The sequence below is a fragment of the Notolabrus celidotus genome, chromosome 1, assembly GCF_009762535.1.
Source record: "Notolabrus celidotus isolate fNotCel1 chromosome 1, fNotCel1.pri, whole genome shotgun sequence".
Classification (NCBI taxonomy): domain Eukaryota; kingdom Metazoa; phylum Chordata; class Actinopteri; order Labriformes; family Labridae; genus Notolabrus; species Notolabrus celidotus.
The window spans coordinates 2,527,765-2,548,421 of NC_048272.1; the positions used below are offsets into that span (position 1 = coordinate 2,527,765).

General features: G+C 40.6%; 1 protein-coding gene across 1 annotated transcript in view; it reads right to left on the bottom strand.

Annotated features, from left to right (window-relative positions):
• Positions 1–828: 828 nt before the first annotated feature.
• The window catches only part of mdfi (MyoD family inhibitor), a 51,561-nt gene continuing 31,732 nt past the window's right edge, over positions 829–20,657 (bottom strand). The window contains exons 4-5 of the mRNA XM_034691536.1: positions 5,915–6,286; positions 829–5,008 (exon numbers count right to left, since the gene is read on the bottom strand). Coding sequence (XP_034547427.1) covers positions 4,755–5,008; positions 5,915–6,286 — 626 coding nt within the window. The 3' untranslated portion in view covers positions 829–4,754. The remainder of the gene's footprint in view (positions 5,009–5,914; positions 6,287–20,657) is intronic.

A 20,657-nucleotide genomic window follows, 5' to 3' on the forward strand; every position in this document is an offset into this window, starting at 1 on the left:
GGGCATCTGGAGGAAGGCTTGTTCGGAGTAGACGAGGTGAGCGCTACCATCAGTCCTGTCTCTTGCCAACAGTGAAGCATCCTGAGACCATTCATGTGTGGGGTTGCTTTTCGGTCAAGGGAGTGGGCTCTCTCACAATCTTGCCTAAAAACACAGCCATGAATAAAGAATGGTACCAGAACGTCCTCCGAGAGCAACTTCTCCCAACCATCCAAGGGCAGTTTGGTGATGAAGAATGCCTTTTCCAGCATGATGGAGCACCTTGCCATAAAGCAAAAGTCATAACAAAATGGCTCGGGGAACAAAACATTAAGATTTTGGGCCCTTGGCCAGGAAACTCCCCAGATCTTAATCCCATTGAGAACTTGTGGTCAATCCTCAAGAGGCGGGTGGACAATCAAAAACCCACAAATTCTGACAAACTCCAAGCATTGATTATGCAAGAATGGACTGCCATCAGTCAGGATTTGGTCCAGAAGTTGATTGACAGCATGCCAGGGAGAATTGCAGAGGTCTTGAAAAAGAAGGGTCAACACTGCAAATATTGACTTACTGCATTAATTCTGTGTAATTCTCAATAAAAGCTTTTAATACTTATGAAATGCTTCTAATTGTATTTCATTATACCATAGAAACATCTGACAAAAACACCTAAAAACCCTGAAGCAGCAGACTTTGTGAAAATGTAATATTTGTGTCATTCTCAAAACTTTTGGCCATGACTGTACATAGAAATTGTTAGTAGGCAGACTAGAGTACAACATGAGAATAAGTGCAGTAATGTAATAAGTATGGAGCACATGACATTGAAGAATAATACATGAAGGCTGGAGTTCACATTGTTTATTCAGTATTAAACAAAGAGATTCTAATGTGACATCCAGGACAGCAATTCAAATTGACATTATACAGGGGGCAGTGTAAACAAAATGACATTATAGTGGACTACAGTCTACAGTTCAGCTGGACTACGGTAACTTTCAGAGTTCTAGTAGAGGTGGCCAGCCCTTTAAATCAACATCCAAATTCCATCTCGTCGTAATAAAATAAATCCAGGGAACTCAGTTATTTGAGTTTTCTGATAATACTTAGTTGGGAAAACACTCAAAGTAACCTTGTGTTTTATACCATTATTACTATAAAAATATTCTGAAATGAGATGATGACCTGTCAGACGTTACATTAACCTCCAAAATAGCTCTAAAATCAAGAGAAGGGTTTAGATGCAAGATCTGATTTTGTAAATCCAGACAGAGTTCTCAATCCTCAGACAAACCATCATTGTTTCCTGTCCCTCCAGACAGACTTAATTCTGTACATATAGTGACTTCTTAGTATAGACACAAAGAAGCTTTGAATGACTTTGTCTTAAAGAAATATTCCATCATAATTCATTCAAACTTAAATGATGTGTTCACTGTTTTTTAACCAAGCTCTTATTAAAATGTTGTTTGACATAATTTATAATTGTGTATAATTTGTATAATTGACATTGTCCTGAAAACTCTTGCAGCAACCCTCTGCTGCTCGTTCTGATTACACTTTGCACTGAGGGTTTTCTACCTCTTCCAAAATCCAGGTGACGCTCAGTTTCATAACCTCACAAGACATGTTTATGTATTCTGCTCATAACAGAGAGCAGCAGAGCCTTACTGTCTGTCACATGATTAGCTTTTTGTTGACTTAATTTCTCCATTTACAGCCATGCCGAAGAAAGGAATTCGAGCAAAATAAAAGCAATTCAACAGACAGCAAGGTTTGAGCTCAGAGGTAAGCCTGTCTGACTGTGAGCTTCACTTTTATTAAAACTGGACTTATCCTGGTTTCTAAGGACTTTCAGACTGTTTGTGCTGAGAATGAAGCTGCAGCAGGGGTATGAATCCTGAAACATGACCTGGAGTGGGTGAGGTTGTGGTTGTGCACAGTCATAAATGACAGGAAACAACATGTCAATCTGGCTTTGTTAAAAAACAGTGAACCTATTGTTTTAGTGGAAAAATGAGCCAGTAGGAAACATATGATAATATGTGCTCAGATTGCTGCTTCTCTTAGCAGTCAGCTAGGTCAGTTAACACTGACAGCTAATAGGCAGGTTTGACATGCTGTCATCAACAGAGGAGTACAGCTGTGCCCACATTAGCTTGTTTACTCTGCAGCAAAGTATCACTTATAGGCTCATTTAGCAAACTGTTGCTACTTTTGTAATCCTTGACTTGTGTTTTATTCAACTATCTGTTGGGAGGGAAGTTGAAATTTTAGTTTGAAACTTATATGGGTCTTTCTTTCAAACAGGAGCATGTCCAGACTTTTTGACTGGGGTGGCATGAAGTATGGCTGAACTGAAAAACATTTATTTTCCTTTGCTGTCTCCACTTAGCAAATATACTTTGATCACTAACAGAAAAAAAAAATATACAGATGTTATCTTTCTGTGTATAAAAGATACATTATCAAAATTAAATTCTTAGGGGACTCCCAAAGATGTTTGTGCAAAGTCACAATTGTAGGTCCTAACACAAGGAAATGAGCTACATTGAAGTAAATAACAGCAGCCTGAAGCAGAACAGCCCAATTTGCCACTTATAGTGTAATAATCATAGATAAGGATTTTGGGATACCTAATCTGATTTTAAGGGGGCCTCATGCATCCCCAACCTGTCCCTTTGGACATGCCCCTGATTGCACCCACACTCTCTTTTTGACTGGAGGTAGAGAACGTGTCCCTAGATGAAGCAACCAAATCTGCCCTTGTCCAAACAGATGATATATCAATCACGTCTATACAAACATTATATAATCCAGTTCTCCCTTCAATAATATCTCTGTAGTGTAAAGAATTGCATTGCTATCCAGCGCTCTCCAGGATTTTGCTACAGTCTAGTTTAAACATGTCTTCAATTCGTTCACATCAAACGTGATGTAAACACAAAGAATCATGATTTGTCCTCAAGTTGCATTAGTTCATTTTTTTGTTGAATCTACTTTGGTGTAATCAGGTGTGTTACAGCCTTAGTGTGTATTCTTTATCAACAGTGTTATATTACAGCCCTTAAAATAGGGATTAAACAACCACAGCCACATTGGCATAGCAAAAAACCCTTCAATGTACAATTATATGTCTAGAAACTAAGGTCCAGTGAGAGGAAAACTCACCTGGTAATACAGAAAAAAAGGATTGCACAAACAGTATGAGATCAGAGAGGGAAAGGAATTTGTATCAAGTCACTTTAAAATGCACAACAGATCAAGGAGACATCTGAAGAGGTATTGGGTTAGAGAGGGTATGAATCTGAGCGAATGAAAATGCTGGGCTGTTAACAAAAGCGTACCATTCATACCACGAGCACATGGATCTAACTTAGCATAATGTCGTGAGATTTTCACTCAAAGAATTAAATTAGATGTAGAGCGATGTCTGCTTAACAGAGAGAGCCCGGCAAAACCCGATAACACAGAAATGTGATTTTCACATTTGAGGAGAAATGCAAATATCTAAACTAAAATCTACAAAACAAGGTTTAATAACGACTCTGTAAAGGCGAGGAATGTACTTGAAAATTCAGGCCGTAAGCTAAGCCAAGGCCATTTGTTCACATAGCAAAAATGACAAAAGTAAACTGGAATGTACTCAAATAGAGATGATACCTTCTGATCCTCTTCCAGTCCTTTACCAGTTCTGACCATTCAGCTAGAATCACTTAAAAAAAAAAAAGCCAAAGCACCTCAAAATAAACAAAAGTATATGGGATGCAAAACATTTAATGAGGAGGGACTTAATTAAGAACTCTCTCCCTTCACATGTTTGAGTCGAGAAAGTGTCCATGATGGATGTTATCAACCACTCGCTCTGTGATGTCCATCACTTACAGTACTCATTATATTGGACCCATCTTCAGGCTGATGCATAACGCTCTTATGGTTCTTGTCTGAGTAAGTCCATTAAGTGAGATGTATTTTAATAAAAGAAACATTTCTGTAATATTGCCACAAGCCACCATTAGTGATTCTCTATCTTGAACATTACATGAAGAACAAAGACAGCAGTGGATTCAACATCCTCCACTTTGAGTGTGTGTTAGTGTGTGTGTGTGTGTGTGTGTGAGTGTGTGTGTGTTGCTCAGGCCACTGTACATAATCAAACTGGAAGACTCTGACCTTGCCAAGGACAGGAGGACAGACTACATTTCTACTAAGATCTGAGCGTCCATTTTCCCATTATGCTGCTGCTCTTATCTACAGAAACACTAAAATCCGGTTAAATGGAGCCATTTTCTCATTTGCCTTTGGAGGTCATTTTTCATGCTTGGAGAACTCCAGTCATTCAGATGGCACAAGGGGCTCCATTGTAATAATAGCTAGTTCTGTGAGGGTCCAGAAGCCTGGGTCTGCACAGCCTGGCAGACTCTTGTGGACCACAGCTGGAACTCACTCTGCATGGCACACCCAGCTGTGTAGCAATAGACCAACGGCAAATACAAAGCAGGGAGGCTACTGTCCCATCGTTTGATCAATAAAAGAAGGGAGAATTCAGCAGTGACTGCTCTCAGCATTAGCACATCTCTTGCTTGGCAAACCCTGTAGAAACATCAGACATATTGAGGAGCCAACTAGGCCAGCCAATGTAGAGTAAACCACAGAGTCCAGGCAACAAAGACTGCGTGTAGAACCTCTCAGCTCCGGTCGAAGTAGTTCCCGGGCTTGTGGGAGTGTGTGTTGGAAATGTATTCACCCCTTGTGGTGGTGGATAAGAGCCCTCAGGAGGAAAAGCAAAGGCTGCAGCACTCCATACAGATCTCCAGGCAGTCTGCAGACTCACAACAGGCGTCTATGATGCCACAGTCCATGTCACAGGGCAGGTCACAGTCGCCACACTCCTCTGACGCACAGCAGCAGCAGAAACACGAGTCGTCCCCGGCGCAAGAGCCGCAGGTGGCGCAGTCCAGGACAATGTTGCACAGAGTCAGGAACTCACAGAAGAGGCAGGCCAGAATACAGTGAACACAGCAGTCTGCAGAGAAAGACAGACAGTGAGTGACAGTGCTTTGTAACATTCACTACGTACAATTACCTTCCTGTGTGACTAGTTTGGCTTCTATCTTTGCTGCCTTTTTTTTTATTCTTCATTTGGACCGTCCTTCTGGGCTTTGGCAACATCACATCAAAAAAATTGAAGTTAAAATAAGAGCTATGAAACTGAGTTTTGCAGAAACATTTTGACCGTGCAGTAACTTTGATAGCCTGGAAATAGTGGTTCAAAATAAAACATACTTGCTCCCAGCATTTGCTCTTTAAACGAGCATACATAAAATAATTTTCTAGCCTCACCAATCACCCTTTGTACAAAAGCTTGTTATCTTAACCTCTCTGCTAAACCACAGTTCTTTTATCTGTAAGTATCAGCATTGATCACGTAGAAGACATGACAGTTTGTACTCTGAATTATAAATGAAAGGGAAAATGTGGTCTGAGTTACCTTGGGCTGGAAATTATAAATACCCTACACTAGATGCAGATTGTTATTAGGTTTCAAGTGTGCTGGATGTAGCCTTCATCTTAACAACATTAAAGTTGACACAAGCACTCAAGCCGTGACAAGAAGTGGTGGTATAAACCTGCATATCTGCTTATCAGGAGTAATTTAAGGACTGACAAGGTTCTCCTATTTGTGTTTGACTAATGTTTTCTCAGTTTGTAAAGATGTTTTAATTCAGTTTTCTATTACATAGTCTAAGCAGGTACCAGAAACACACTTATAAGGACTTCTTTGTTGAATATTTTGCTGTTTATCATAAACTGTCTGAGAAAATGTTTTGAGAGTAAGAGGAGTTCAAATCCTTTATTGTAACACCAAAAACTAACCCTGACATTATACCTTGCTTCATTCAGCCAACCCCCCCCCCTGTCTGTATCTTACCATCCTGTGCCTCTGTAGGGATCTGGGAGCTGTTGCTCTTGGAGCTGCTCTTGCTCCTCTTGCTGCTCTGGGAGGTGATAGACGGGTTGGACTGCAATTTCTTGGTGTGTTTGGGTTCCGCTGATGAAGATGAGGAGGTGGACGATCCGCCCCTGGGGAGGGAGCCAAGCTTAGGATGCTTGTGAGGGCCCCCATTCCTGATCCCATTGGACTGGACGGTGTGCGTGTGAGGTGTGTGTGTGTGATGTGGACAGTGCGTGTGAGTGGAGTGTGTTTGTCCGTGGTGCTTGGTTCCGTTGCGCAACTGGCTGCTTGGCTGTGTCCGACACGGCTGGGTGTGGTGGATGGGCGTGGGTCTGGCTGTCGGTTGAGCTGGGGAGGGACAAAAGTAGATTTTTTAAAGATAGGATAAAACACAATACAAAAAGTGGACATTAAGCACTTTTGATTAAAAAAAAACCTTAAATATTAACTATTAAAACAAAGGGTTAACTACTTCTGTTATGCATAAATCAAGAGATACAAGAAGACCAATTAACACCTAATATTTGGGCAAATATTTACAAGGTTGAATTTTACTTTAGTATAGCTGTTCTGTTATTGATATAAATTGTGAAGACCACAAGACTATTATAAGAGGCTGACATGTCATTTAGTAGTAAGCAAGTGTCCCTTTTATACATGCATTAAACTCCTGTAATCTTCCCATTATATCCTGGCAGGCTGTGTGTGTGTGTTGTGTGTGTGTGTGTGTGTGTGTGTGTGTGTGTGTGTTATCTTGACTTCTTTAATAGCCTCCTGTTCAATTATATAGCACTTTTCTTAACAAGGTTACAAAGTGCTTCACAACAAAAAAAGTAGAGAGTTACAAAGCAAAGAAAACGGTGCAAACAGGGGGGGAGAAAAAAGACAGAAGCAAAACAAGACATTGAATGCAGAGCAAATTCAAGCATTAGGGGTGGAGAAATGCCTTCTTATATTAAAAGGTTTTTAGTGAGGATTTAAAATCTGTTAAGGTTGTGGACTGTCTAATCCTCAGCAGCAGACTGAGACTCCCACCCTGCAGGACGGAGCGCTACCGCAGGTCCTTCATCCCATCTGCAATCAGACTGTTTAACACCAGCACTGCTGTGTCCCGTTAATCGTCTGTTCTCATCTTTCATTCCACTACATGGAAGTTACTATGTGACTTGGCACATTCACAAATAACTACTGTATCCATCTGAATCACACTGTTCTTCATACTGTGTATGTTTGTTTTTAAATAACCTGGTGCAATTTTATCCATGCAATAACTTACCTTATCTATTTATCAGATAGAAGTGTACATAGTGTGTATATATCTGTAATAGTTGCCATATTTTATTTTATTTTTACTTTATTTTATTCTATTTTATTTTATTTTATTCTATTTAATTTAATTTAATTTAATTTAATTTAATTTAATTTAATTTAATTTAATTTAATTTAATTTTTATTTAATTTAATTTAATTTAATTTAATTTTACCCTTGTCATTGCTATTATTACTGTTATTATAATTTTTAACTATGTTAGTACATTGTTGTATTCCCCTGTCCCATGTTGTAAGCTGCTGTAACAAAAGAAATTTCCCCCAACGGGGGACAAATAAAGTATATCTTATCTTATCTTATCTTATCTTATCAGAGGCAGGGAGTTCCACAAACTTTGAGCTCTGACTGGGAAGGCCCGGTCACCTTTTGTTTTAAGGCGGGATCTTGGCACAACCAGCAGAGATGCATCCACAGACCGGAGGGGCCGCCCAGGCACATAGGGGGTTAAAAGTTCTCTTAAATAGTTTGGGGCCTGTCCATTTAAAATTTTAAAAGTAATCAATAAGATCTTAAAATTGACACGATAAAAAACTGGCAGCCAATGTAAGCTGCCGAGGACAGGAGTGATGTGTTGGTATTGTAATGTAACAGACTGTCCTGTGGCTAGTCTTTGTTTTCACCTTTCTAAACCATATGTCCCTGGAGAGTTACCTTAGGCTGCCTTAAAGCAGTTGTTGTTGCTGTAATCTTGCTGCCTGTGCTTGTATGTTCATGCAATAAAGTTTAAGCAATGGCTGGACTTCCACATCCAAGTCCCATTTAATATTTTCTAATTAAAGATATAAGATAAGATAAGATAAGATATTACTTTATTGATCCCCCGGGGGGGAAATTCAGTTGTTACAGCAACCCAGACACAAGTACAATCAAGAAAGTAGTTTCAATAAGTAAAAATAAGTAAAAATAAATAAATAATAATAATAAAATAAAATTAAAATAAAATAAAATAAAATAAAATAAAATAAAATAAAATAAAATAAAATAAAATAAAATAAAAATAGATAAATAAAGCTAGAATACAATTTAGATATATACAATGTTACAGTGGAATTTAAATTAAATAGAAGTAATTACAGGCAGTACTAAAAATGTTTCAGTAGTGACAGGTTGACATGGTGTGATTATGGTTGGTAATGACAGATTGAGCAATAAATAAAAATAATATGGGTATGTAATATGACCATGAGTTGTAGTTAGAATAATAATGTAATATAACACAATATAATAATAATATGGCAAGATAATTATAATATATACAGTTAGGTCAATCCCAGAATGCTCAGTTAAACTAAGTTACTTGTGTGTTTGCATTCTATCTGCAAATTGTGCTCATTGACAGCTAATGTGAATGATCAGGTGAGGTGATTGGCTCAAATGCTGATCCCTGATCATTCAAAAAATGACCAGATCAGCTCTGTTATGATAGTTGAGATCGGGATCCCTAAAAAAGATGGAAATAAAAAGAAGACAAAAAAAGACCAAAACTGAGTGGTGATAATCTTCCACTGTGGGGTTGAAAGTAGGGATGCATTGATCCGATCCTGGTATTTGATATATCAGCTAGATCGGACTCAAAAAGCTGGATCGGATATCGGTGACAAAGGGCCGATATATAGTGCCGATCCATATGGCAGATCTATTCATCTCAGTTCTATGCTTTTCTGTGTTTACAACAGCCATGTGCGTCTCCTGATGGACGATAACTACAGAGACTCTGCAGTTTAGATGCATGCTTCTTTTGCTAACAACTTGCAACATAGACACAATCAGGAAAAAGGCCCAGCAGAGGATGTACTTCCTGCGTCAGCTCAGGAAGTTCAACCTGCCCCAGGAGCTGCTGATCATGTTCTACACCTCCATCCTCCAGTCTGTTCTGTGCACCTCCATCACTGTCTGGTTTGGATCTGCAACCAAACTAGACAAACACAGACTGCAACAGACTATAAGGACTGCAGAAAAAAAAAGTCTCCATCATGTGTGCACTCAAACCAAAATGTGCATTTAGAAAACAGCAAAACCAGTTCATGTCATGACACTAGTGACAGTATTCAAACCAGTACACCATCCACCTCTACCTGGCTGTTCTTTCAGAAACTTGGTTTAGCTAGAAATGCAGAATTGTGTGCACTGATTTTATTAAGCCTTACTTACATTAGTGTTAACATAGCTAAAGTTAGTTTTAAAGCTAGGGTTGGTAGTCATGGAAAACTAGCATGAATTTGAATGTAGCATTTCCCCAGAACTCCGTCTAACACCTCCCCTCCTCCCTCTGAGCTCCTCCGAAACGATGCCCCAGCTCACATGCAAGAAGAGTCAGAGGAAGCAGAGGCAGGGGACGGGGAGTGCAAGCCGGGGAAATGTACTCACAGGAGGTGGGCAGAACAGCAGGAAGGGATTTGATTGGTTTACAATTTTGGACCCTAAAGGCGGCGATTGGTTGGTGTTTTCCCAGGTGTACTCCGGCTGTAGATAGCTGCTTTTTTTTCACTCTTTTCTAAGAACACATTATGTATTGATTACCATCGGGACATAAAGATCAGTTTAACCAGTATAACAAAAAGTGTAGCTAAATCTGACTACCAACCCCAGCTTTAAGCTAATATCAAGCTCATATTTGAGCTGTACTAGCTAAGAATCATTGGTGTCGACCTGCCCCCCATCCAGGACTTGCACCGGTCCCAGGCCAGGAAACGGGCAGGTAGCATCACCGCTGACCCCTCACACCCTGGACACATATTCTTCAAACTCCTCCCCTCTGGCAGGCGCTACAGATCAATGTGCGCCAAAACAACCCGCCATAAGAACAGTTTCTTCCCCCAGGCTGTCACTCTGATGAACACTAAACCATAACAGTGTCATACCTGTTGGATCAATACTCTCTGTAAATATACAATGCAACAATTCTCCAAGCAGAATTCCATATTTCTATTTTTTGTATTATTTAACTAGTCATTTTTTAATGTAAAACTACCTCTGCTACTCACCACTGCACTTTATCATATTATTTTAGCCTGTACATATCAGTCATGCCTATTTGTTGTACTTTTGTATTTATTGCTGATGTTATTGTTATTATATTTTTATTTGTAGGTCTTATTCTCATGCCTTGTACAAAGAGAGCACAGTTTACCTAGGTCAAATTCCTTGTGTGTTCAAGCATACCTGGCCAATAAAGCTGATTCTGATTCTGATTCTGATTCTGATTCTGACATGTGCAGCGGTAATGTTTCAACGGATTGCAGTTGCGCTGAAAAATATAATGGAAGCCCAAAGGAGGAAGTCTCCATCAGCTGTAGCCGACTGCAAAGAAGGAAGAAACCTTCTATTAATGGATTCAAAGTGTGAAAAAACTGACCCGTTATTGGATTTAATTGTTCTGACAAAGTCAGAAAAGCCTTAAGTTGCCAAAACATGATTCTATCCTCACATTAAGGAATAGAGATTGTCAAATCAATACCAGGATCAGATCGGCAGATACCAAAGCCCAGGCATCGATATCGGTATGAGGACCTTAAAGGTGGGATCAGTGCATCCCTAGTTGAAAGACACGTTCCTAAAAATGTAGGGCATTTTCTACATTATCTAGAAATTGCCAGGGGCTCATGAGTTAGAAGGGCTGACAGTGTGTGAACTTGCTGATGTAGCCTCATAGAATTGAGGCCTCTAGGAAAAGGAGTCCAATTACAAAGCCTACCCTAAAGGCATCAGCTCATGGGAAGCGCGATGCATTTACTGAACTGACCCCTGATCCTACTTGTCTAGACTCTTACACAACGACAAAGAAAGCAAGAAAAAAGGAGACAAGATAAATGAAAGAGTGTGTGAGAGGGAACAACAAGTGTTTGTCCCTGGAATGAGGACTCAATGACTACAGGCCCGTCGCCCTGACATCTGTGGTCATGAAGTCCTTCGAGAGACTAGTGTTGAGCCACCTGAAAGACATCACAGGCCCCCTGCTGGACCCCCTGCAGTTTGCCTATCGGGCAAACAGGTCGGTGGAGGATGCAGTCAATATGGGTCTGAACTACATCCTGCATCACCTGGACTCCCCCAGGACCTACGCTAGGATCCTGTTTGTGGACTTCAGCTCTGCGTTCAATACCATCATACCAGACATCCTGCACCAGAAACTCACCCAGCTCACAGTGCCGGCCTCCATCTGTCAGTGGATCACCAACTTCCTGACGGACAGGAGACAGCAGGTGAGGCTGGGGAGCATCAAATCCAGCACCCGGACCATCAGCACTGGCGCCCCCCAGGGATGTGTTCTCTCCCCACTGCTCTTCTCCCTCTACACCAATGACTGCACCTCAGGAGACCCCTCGGTGAAACTCCTGAAGTTTGCAGATGACACCACCGTCATCGGTCTCATCCAGGACGGAGACGAGTCTGCTTACAGACAGGAGGTGGAACAGCTGGCTCTCTGGTGTAGTCAGAACCATCTGGAGCTGAACCCGCTCAAGACGGTAGAGATGACAGTGGACTTCAGGAGAAGCCCCCCCCCACTCCCCCCCCTCACCATCCTGAACAGCACTGTGTCTACTGTGGACTCTTTCAGGTTCCTGGGATCCACTATTTCCCGGGACCTGAGGTGGACCTCCCACATAGACACAATCAGAAAAAAGGCCCAGCAGAGGATGTACTTCCTGCGTCAGCTCAGGAAGTTCAACCTGCCCCAGGAGCTGCTGATCATGTTCTACACCTCCATCATCCAGTCTGTTCTGTGTACCTCCATCACTGTCTGGTTTGGCTCTGCAACCAAACTAGACAAACACAGACTGCAGCGGACTATAAGGACTGCAGAAAAAATCATCGGTGTCGACCTGCCCCCCATCCAGGACTTGTACCGGTCCCGGGCCAGGAAACGGGCAGGGAGCATTACCGCTGACCCCTCACACCCTGGACACAAATTCTTCAAACTCCTCCCCTCCGGCAGGCGCTACAGATCACTGTGCGCCAAAACAACCCGCCATAAGAACAGTTTCTTCCCCCAGGCTGTCACTCTGATGAACACTAAACCATAACAGTGTCATACCTGTCAGATAAATACTCTCTGTAAATATACATGTAGATATACAATGCAACAATTCTCAAGCAGAATTCCATATTTCTATTTTTTGTATTATTTAACTTCTATTTTATAATGTAAAACTACCTCTGCAACTCACCACTGCACTTTATCATATTATTTTAGCCTGTACATATTAGTCAAGCTATTTGTTGTTTCTTTGTATTTATAGCTAAGGTTATTGTTATTATATTTTCATTTTATTTTTTATTGTAGTTCTTATTCTTATTCTTATTCTTATGCCTTGTACAAAGAGAGCACAGTTTACCAAAGTCAAATTCCTTGTGTGTTCAAGCATACTTGGCGAATAAAGCTGATTCTGATTCTGATTCTGATTCTGATTCTGATTCTGAAACACTCCTCCTCTAACCTGAGAGTTTGAAAGAATGCAGATTTGTTTCAGATTTGAAACATATAAATTCTAAGCCAATTCACATTTGTTCATCTTGGCTCAGTTCATAACGTATATTTTACCTCCAAGTATTAACTGCTCAGCTAGAGGGGAGGAGGCAGAAATGCTCACCTTGCCTGCCAAACCAAACACACACCCTGAAAAGAAGAATAAAATGGGAGCCTGGTTTTTATATATTATGCTAGTATTTAATACCATCCTATTGCGGCTCTAAATATTTTCTTGACCTGAAAGCATATGGTGTGGAGAGGTGTGGTGAGACTTAACAGGGTGAAGGAGCCTCACAGAAAATCAAAGCTAAGACTCTCCACCTCTCACATACACACACACACACACACACACAGAGGCAATCAGAGTGTGGTCCCGAGCTTTCGCTATGAAACACGACTTGCCATAAAAGCGTCCGTCTGATAACCACTCGGAGACAGATAACCCGTCTAGGACCTGTTTTGATTGGCTGATGGCCGTGGTCACACAAGCAATCCAGAGTTATTAAAGATTCTTTCATTCAGCGTTTTCTAACTTTGCTCCAGATGTTTGGCAGGCTGCAGAGCCAGAGCGTGTGTGTGTGTGTGTGTGTGTGTGTGTGTGTGTGTGTGTGTGTGTGAGTGGATGTGTAGGCGTGCATTCATGTGCAGGGGCAAATGAGAAGGAGCCATAGTTTCTCCCCCTAAGTATGTCAGAAGTCAATGCATGCAGCCCTTATATGTTATGTCTGTCTCTTGCTCTTTTTCTCTTTCACTTCATGCCCTTCCTGTCTCTGTCCTCACTTTCTGTCTAATTTTCTTTTGTTCCTTTATTGCACAACTCTTTTTCTTAACACTGAGCTGGCCAGGATGTAGGTCAGTAACAGAAGAAGGGGATTAGACAGAGAGGAGGGAAGCTGCAAAGTTTTTCTGTTACTCTCTTGGTCTGTATTGTGACTCTTTGAGGAATTCATACGTCTTGTGATTTTGTGGTGTGTGTGTGTGTGTGTGTTAGAGAGTACAGTGTGAACACAGTACATAGGCGGATCAGGCAGGCAGAGAGACAGACAGAAAGAGAGACGGGCAGGCAGGACTGTCTCCAAACAGAGCTTGAGGTCAGGCTTACTCACTCACACAAATATATGCATTCAAGGGCACGTGCAGACGCACACTCGTGCACTCTCACACAGAAAAAAAAAACAAGGTTCCTTTGTCTGAGATCAGGACAGAAAAAGTTGAGGGAGATGAAGTGAACAAAGCAGAAGAAACGGGTTGCTGCTTGTGGATATTTTGGTCCAGGAGGATGCATGGGTGTGACTCATAAACACAATGATTCAGCAGTGGGAGCTGGTTAAAAATAACAGCAAATAAAGAGCCAAATGACTGTGGGATTATCATGATGTGATTGGGCAACCACACAGTGTGTGAGTGTGTGTGGCTCTAAAACAGCAGTGTTGGCCCACTGGGGCGTCCTGCAACAGCTGGTAACATGTGTATTCAGATGTATATCTCTGCTAATGTGCATGGCCAAAAAGAGCGAGCGTGCATGAGTCACCATCAGTTGAATATGCAGCACACTCCCCCATTCACACACCCTGCCTCCCCCTTCCTCCTCTCCTGGCGTCTCTCAGCTACCCTGTACTTACACACCTCCCTCTCAGACCAGAGCACGGCTGTTCATCTCTCCCTCCCTACTTATCCTCTACTCCAATGAGTCACCAGAATGATGATGAAGTCTGTCTGTCCCTGTTCCAGCTGCTTTATCCTGCCGTCTCCTCCGCTGCAGTTTGTCTGTCTATGTAGGTCAAAGTGTTGAAAGTGGCGAACAGGAGATTTAGGTCATAAAAAGGCAGAAAAGTGTATCTTCTGTGAAAAATGTAATTCCTAAACTCAACTTTATTAGTAAATAACATTAGAGAAAATGATGGATGAATACAAATACATGGTCTTTTTGCTTTTTCAAGCAGAACATCAAAGTAACTATGTTTCCAGCTAAATAATTTGTTGCTTATTATGATGACTGAGAGAACAAAGGTTGAAGCACAACTGAAAACTGTGAGTGCTTGATTTTTTTTTTGCCCATAAGGACAGATGCCAGAGAGATCTATCACCGCAAAGTTTGTCATTATTTAAACAATATTTCAAAACCTTTTAAAACATCAACTCAACCTTATAAATCACATTTCATACCCCTTGACTCTCCTGGGGTTGTCATGCATGGTTGCGTTTGTGTTGTTGGATGAAAACCTAAATGTAAAACTACTAAAAGGGGGATTTGTCAGTCAAGTTTGATGAGCTGCATCCAGTCAGATGAGTAAGTCTGTTGTTAGAAAATGAGACATGAAGAACTTAGTGACTCAACTCTGGCTGAAGTTATACTAATTCTTGTGATTTTCCACATTCCCTTTTAGTTCAAAGGTCCATTCAATCTCTTGAAATAGAAACATCGCTCTGTTAATTCACTTCAGACTGTCACTTCTGCCTGGCTGTCTCTCACCTTTTCTGTGACTATATGCCAGCACAAGTGAAGGCTTCTCATTGGTCAGTTAATTCCTGGAGAACATTCAATATCTTAGCTTCACAAAACTTTGATGCAGACAAATTTCAAAAGCAGAACTTTGATTGGTGAGCATTGTTCATTGTGATAACAGGACGTATTTCGCTTGCTCTACAGCTTTGCTTTGTTGGAGGTGTTGTAGTCCCTCAGGGCACAATGGAGAGCTGCACTTCAAGCAAAGCGGTGAAGCAAAATCTTAATTAAGCGTTTGAGGAAACCTTAAACCCCATCAATCGACAGGATTTCAAACTGAAAATAACCGCAGTTAACCTCTAGAAACTAAGGGTTTTAACCAATCAGTGATTGTATTTTTAAAGGGAACAATAGTTGTCAGAACTGATGAGTAAGCAAGAAATGCATGCAGTAAAACCCCAAGATGAGGCTCCTAAGGTTAAATTGTTAAAGTAGGCCAAGCTCTCTATAACAGAATTAATCTGTAATTAGTATGCAGTGCTTTAACATTAAAGGATTCATTTAAATGTGGTGTTGTTTTATTCTCTTTAGAAACAGGGCTTTCACAAATGCATAGTCTTGACTTTCAAGCGATAAAAGTAATAATTTATTTTCATGTTATATTTTGGATTAGGACCGTTTTTTTTCTCTGCCTCGCTGCTAACACTATTTTGATGACTTATAAAAAAAGAAAGAGAGAAATAAATGCAAAAATTGCATGCTTGCATAAATATGAATCTAATCCAAAATCAATTATAATCTCAGGCATAAAAGCAGTGTTATTGTGATGTTCTGATTTAACTCTTCAGTATGTGCATACAATAATTATGATGCACCAACCTCAGCACTCAAACACTTGACTGACTGCGAGTGAACTGATGTTCCTGCCTGCACATGTTTCTAGAGGAGCTTTCATTTATGAGATAAAAGTAGCCTCACATGTGCATTAGTCTCCATGTGGTTTGTTTTGCAAATTGCCAGGAATATTCTTTAATGCTCATGTTAAAACATGAAATATGACATTGTGATCTGATCACCACAACTTTTTTTTTTTTTTTACCCTTGTCGGACTATGGAGACCTGCCTGTTATGAATACTCCTGATCAGTTTGTAAAGAAATTAGATCCTTTATATCACTGTGTGTTGCGTTTTATATCCAGTTGCAGCTATCATGTACATCACTGTTCCTTATACGCTGTCGCACACTGTCCATCTTTGTCCGGTCATAGACTCTCTCACTGGCTGATTTTTATCTATAAATCTATTCTTGGACTTCTCCCTACATACTTCTGTGTACACATGTGTAGAAACTTCAGCTGATATAGCCTGCGCTCTCACGACATCATACAGTTGCAGGTCCTGAGAGTCAGAACTGAACTGGTCAAAAAAGGCTTTTAAATTTTCAGCCCTGTTTACGTGGAATGATGTGCAGAAGGACTTGAAACTGACACATCTTATAACTCTGGGGGAATTCAAGTCACTCATAAAAGACAGAGAAACAGGCTCCATTGGATTTTGTGATTGCACTGTGTCTACTGTGGACTCTTTCAGGTTCCTGGGATCCACTATTTCCCGGGACCTGAGGTGGACCTCCCACATAGACACTATCAGAAAAAAGGCCCAGCAGAGGATGTACTTCCTGCGTCAGCTCAGGAAGTTCAACCTGCCCCAGGAGCTGCTGATCATGTTCTACACCTCCATCATCCAGTCTGTTCTGTGCACCTCCATCACTGTCTGGTTTGGATCTGCAACCAAACTAGACAAACACAGACTGCAACGGACTATAAGGACTGCAGAAAAAATCATTGGTGTCGACCTGCCCCCCCATCCAGGACTTGTACCGGTCCCGGGCCAGGAAACGGGCAGGTAGCATCTCACCGCTGACCCCTCACACCCTGGACACAAATTCTTCAAACTCCTCCCCTCCGGCAGGCGCTACAGATCACTGTGCGCCAAAACAACCCGCCATAAGAACAGTTTCTTCCCCCAGGCTGTCACTCTGATGAACACTAAACCATAACAGTGTCATACCTGTCAAATCAATACTCTCTGTAAATATACATGTAAATACACAATGCAACAATTCTCCAAGCAGAATTCCATATTTCTATTTTTTGTATTATTCAACTACTATTCTTATAATGTAAAAACTACCTCTGCTACTCACCACTGCACTTCATCACATTATTTTAGCCTGTACATATAAGTCAAGCCTATTTGTTGTTTCTTTGTATTTATAGCTGATGTTATTGTTATTATATTTTTTTATTTTATTTTTTATTGTAGGTCTTATTCTTATTCTTATGCCTTGTACAAAGAGAGCCCAGTTTACTAAAGTCAAATTCCTTGTGTGTTCAAGCATACTTGGCGAATAAAGCTGATTCTGATTCTGATTCTGATTCTGATTCACTGTGTAACCACCAGGGGTGCATCTCGCTCGGCTGGAAGTGAAGCTTTCAGCAGAGTGTCTGCCCCCTGGTGGCTGGCTGCAGTATAGGTAAAAAAATCCGTCTCCCAATTCATTTGAATGGGGGAGCAGTCAAACTTTAAAAAATAAATACACTTCGTATGAATGTTTCTCACATCCGTATGCTGTGGTGATATGTAGTTATTATTTGACTGTTTTGTGTCTAAGGCCTCTTTTTTCTGAAAAGTTTATTGTTCGTTAGTTATTAGAGTTTAAAAAACGGGGTTTTACTTCCGGGTTTCCTTTGATTCACTGCCGCCGTAGAGGGAAACTTCTAAGGACACACAGCGTCATGTGACGCTATGCTGTAGGGTGGAGCTTATTACAGTGGCTTCACAGGCTCTGGCTCAACTCAACTCAACTCAACTCAAACTTTATTTATAGAGCATGTTTAAAACAACCGGAGTTGACCAAAGTGCTGTACAGGACAAAAACAGCACAAATGGCAAACATAGCATACAATACAACACTAAAATACAATACTAGAATACGTAAACAGTGCAAATGTATAATAAAATAAGATAGAATAAAATAAATTAAAATTGAATTAAGATTATGCCAGATGTCCACTCAATGTTGATTAAAAGCCAGGGAGAAGAGGTGTGTCTTAAGAGAGGATTTAAAAATCTCGATTGATCCTGCAGAGCGGATATGTTGGGGCAGGTTGTTCCAGAGCCGAGGGGGAGCCCCCACAAAGGCTCGGTCAGCTTTGGTTTTAAGCCTGGTTTTGGGAGTGACCAGTAGCAATTGACCAGACTGGCTGCACAATGGCTGCGCCCAGGAGCGGGATTTTTTGGCTTCAGAACCGCACAAGGGGAAGAGGCGGAGCAACGCTGTCCATTGACACTGACACCCCCTCCATGAACAGATCCATACCATCCCTGCTCTGTCTGTCACACTCCATCATCTCATCCCGAACTCTCTCTCTTGACTGCTGCTGGCATTATAATGCATAATATACTGTATTATAATTATATTATGTTATATTACATTATTATTGTAACTACAACTCATGGTCATATTACATACCCATATTTATTTTTATTTATTGCTTAATCTGTCATTACCAACCATCACTACTGAATCATTTTTAATACTGCCTGTAATTACTGCTATTTAATCTAAATTCCATTGTAACATTGTATCTATCTAAATTGTATTCTAGCTTTATTTATCTATTTTAGTTTTACTTATTTTATTTTATTTTATTTTTATTTATTTAATTTAATTTAATTTAATTTAATTTAATTTAATTTAATTTAATTTAATTTAATTTAATTTTATTTTTATCTTATCTTATTTTATTTAATTTTACTTATTGAAACTTCTTCTTGATTGTACTTATGTCTGGGTTGCTGTAACAACTGAATTTCCAAATCTCAATCAGTCTCTTACCTGGTTAAAGAAAGAAAGAAAGAAAGAAAGAAAGAAAGAAAGAAAGAAAGAAAGAAAGTGATGCAAAAGAGAATAACTTGGCCAATGGCCCAAGCTTTAGGAAAACTTCCTTTCGGCTCTTTTCAGTAGTGGATTTCAGGGAATCATTTACAGATCACCTGACATATGATCGGAAACAGTGCAAACATATATCTACAAACATTAAAAACTAAAGGAGGAAACATAGATAGTGTCTTAATCACTTAATCACTGATCTGAGACATCAACCAACCACTTTCTGCATGTGATCCCTCACATGACCCCTCTGACATCACTGCCCATGCATATAGACTTCCCAAGAATCAGCTCTGTGTCACAGTTATCTAAAAAATGTTAAAAAAAAATGTGAAAATGTCACCAATAAGGAGATTGTGAATTCAGGGAAGACTGTCAGAGAAACAAAAACGAGTGGGAGAATTGTGCCTGAGGAACAAGGATATAAAACAGTCACAGCACATTAAATGGTATCGAATTAAAGACAGCGCACAATCGTGCCAGATTCCCCCTCAACAACAAACTGCAAGCTCCTCCCCAAAGATGACAAGACAACAACAAACAAGTGCACTCAGTTTTTCCCTTGCAGTCTTTCATGGCCTTGTTTTTTATGCATAAAAAGTCTTCTTTCTGTTTTTTGCTCAAAATGATTCCAGACTGATACAAATACACAAAGGAGGTGTGACAAATGCTACTGTGACGTTGCCAGTTATAACACAACATGTGTCATCGTTTCCCCTGGAGTCCAGATTAGTGAGAGCAGTCTGTGAACATGTATCCTGCTGTGCCCGTGACGTCAAAAACCGCAGCGTATCCATGACATCACTGACAGTGAGTGTGTGTGTGTGTGTGCTCAGTCAGGTTGTGACACACACTCACATATGTTAAAAGCACATTGTTCTCAGACAGCTTGTCATAGGCCCAGGGCCAGACGCATACTACAGCTCTGATGTCATCACTGCGAGACCGAACATACGGTGCTGGGGAATGATCTGTTTTCGCTTCTGTTTTCCTCACCCTCTCGCTCACAAACACGCCATCACAGATGTCACACAGCCATGACCTCACCACAGGCCTGAGTCAAAGCTATCTTCACTCTCATGAAGCTGGAGAAACTCATGCTGATTGATTGATTGATTGGACTGTGTTTAAACTGCAGTCAGGATGATAGTAGCTTGTAAGGCATACAAAACACACAAACCATGGAAGAGGCAAGCATATTATTATGCAGACACGAGGGCATAAATTGCCTGGATTACCTGAGAAAGAGAGTTTAGTTTGTGGTTTAAGCCCATGAACATATGTGATTGTGTAAGTTTAAGATGGAAGAAGCTATGGATGAAGGGAGGAGGCACGTAAAGGAAAGCCAGTAAGGACTGGTGTGCATGGCGGTACATTTTGTCCAAGCCTACTAGAGTTGCATAACTTTCCCTGCACAGCATATGGAGCTGGTGGGTTCCATAGGTTTTTATTGGGATGTAAAATAAAGCCAGGAGTGAGAGAGGCAGCAAGAAAAATCTGAAATAGCTCACGCTACAG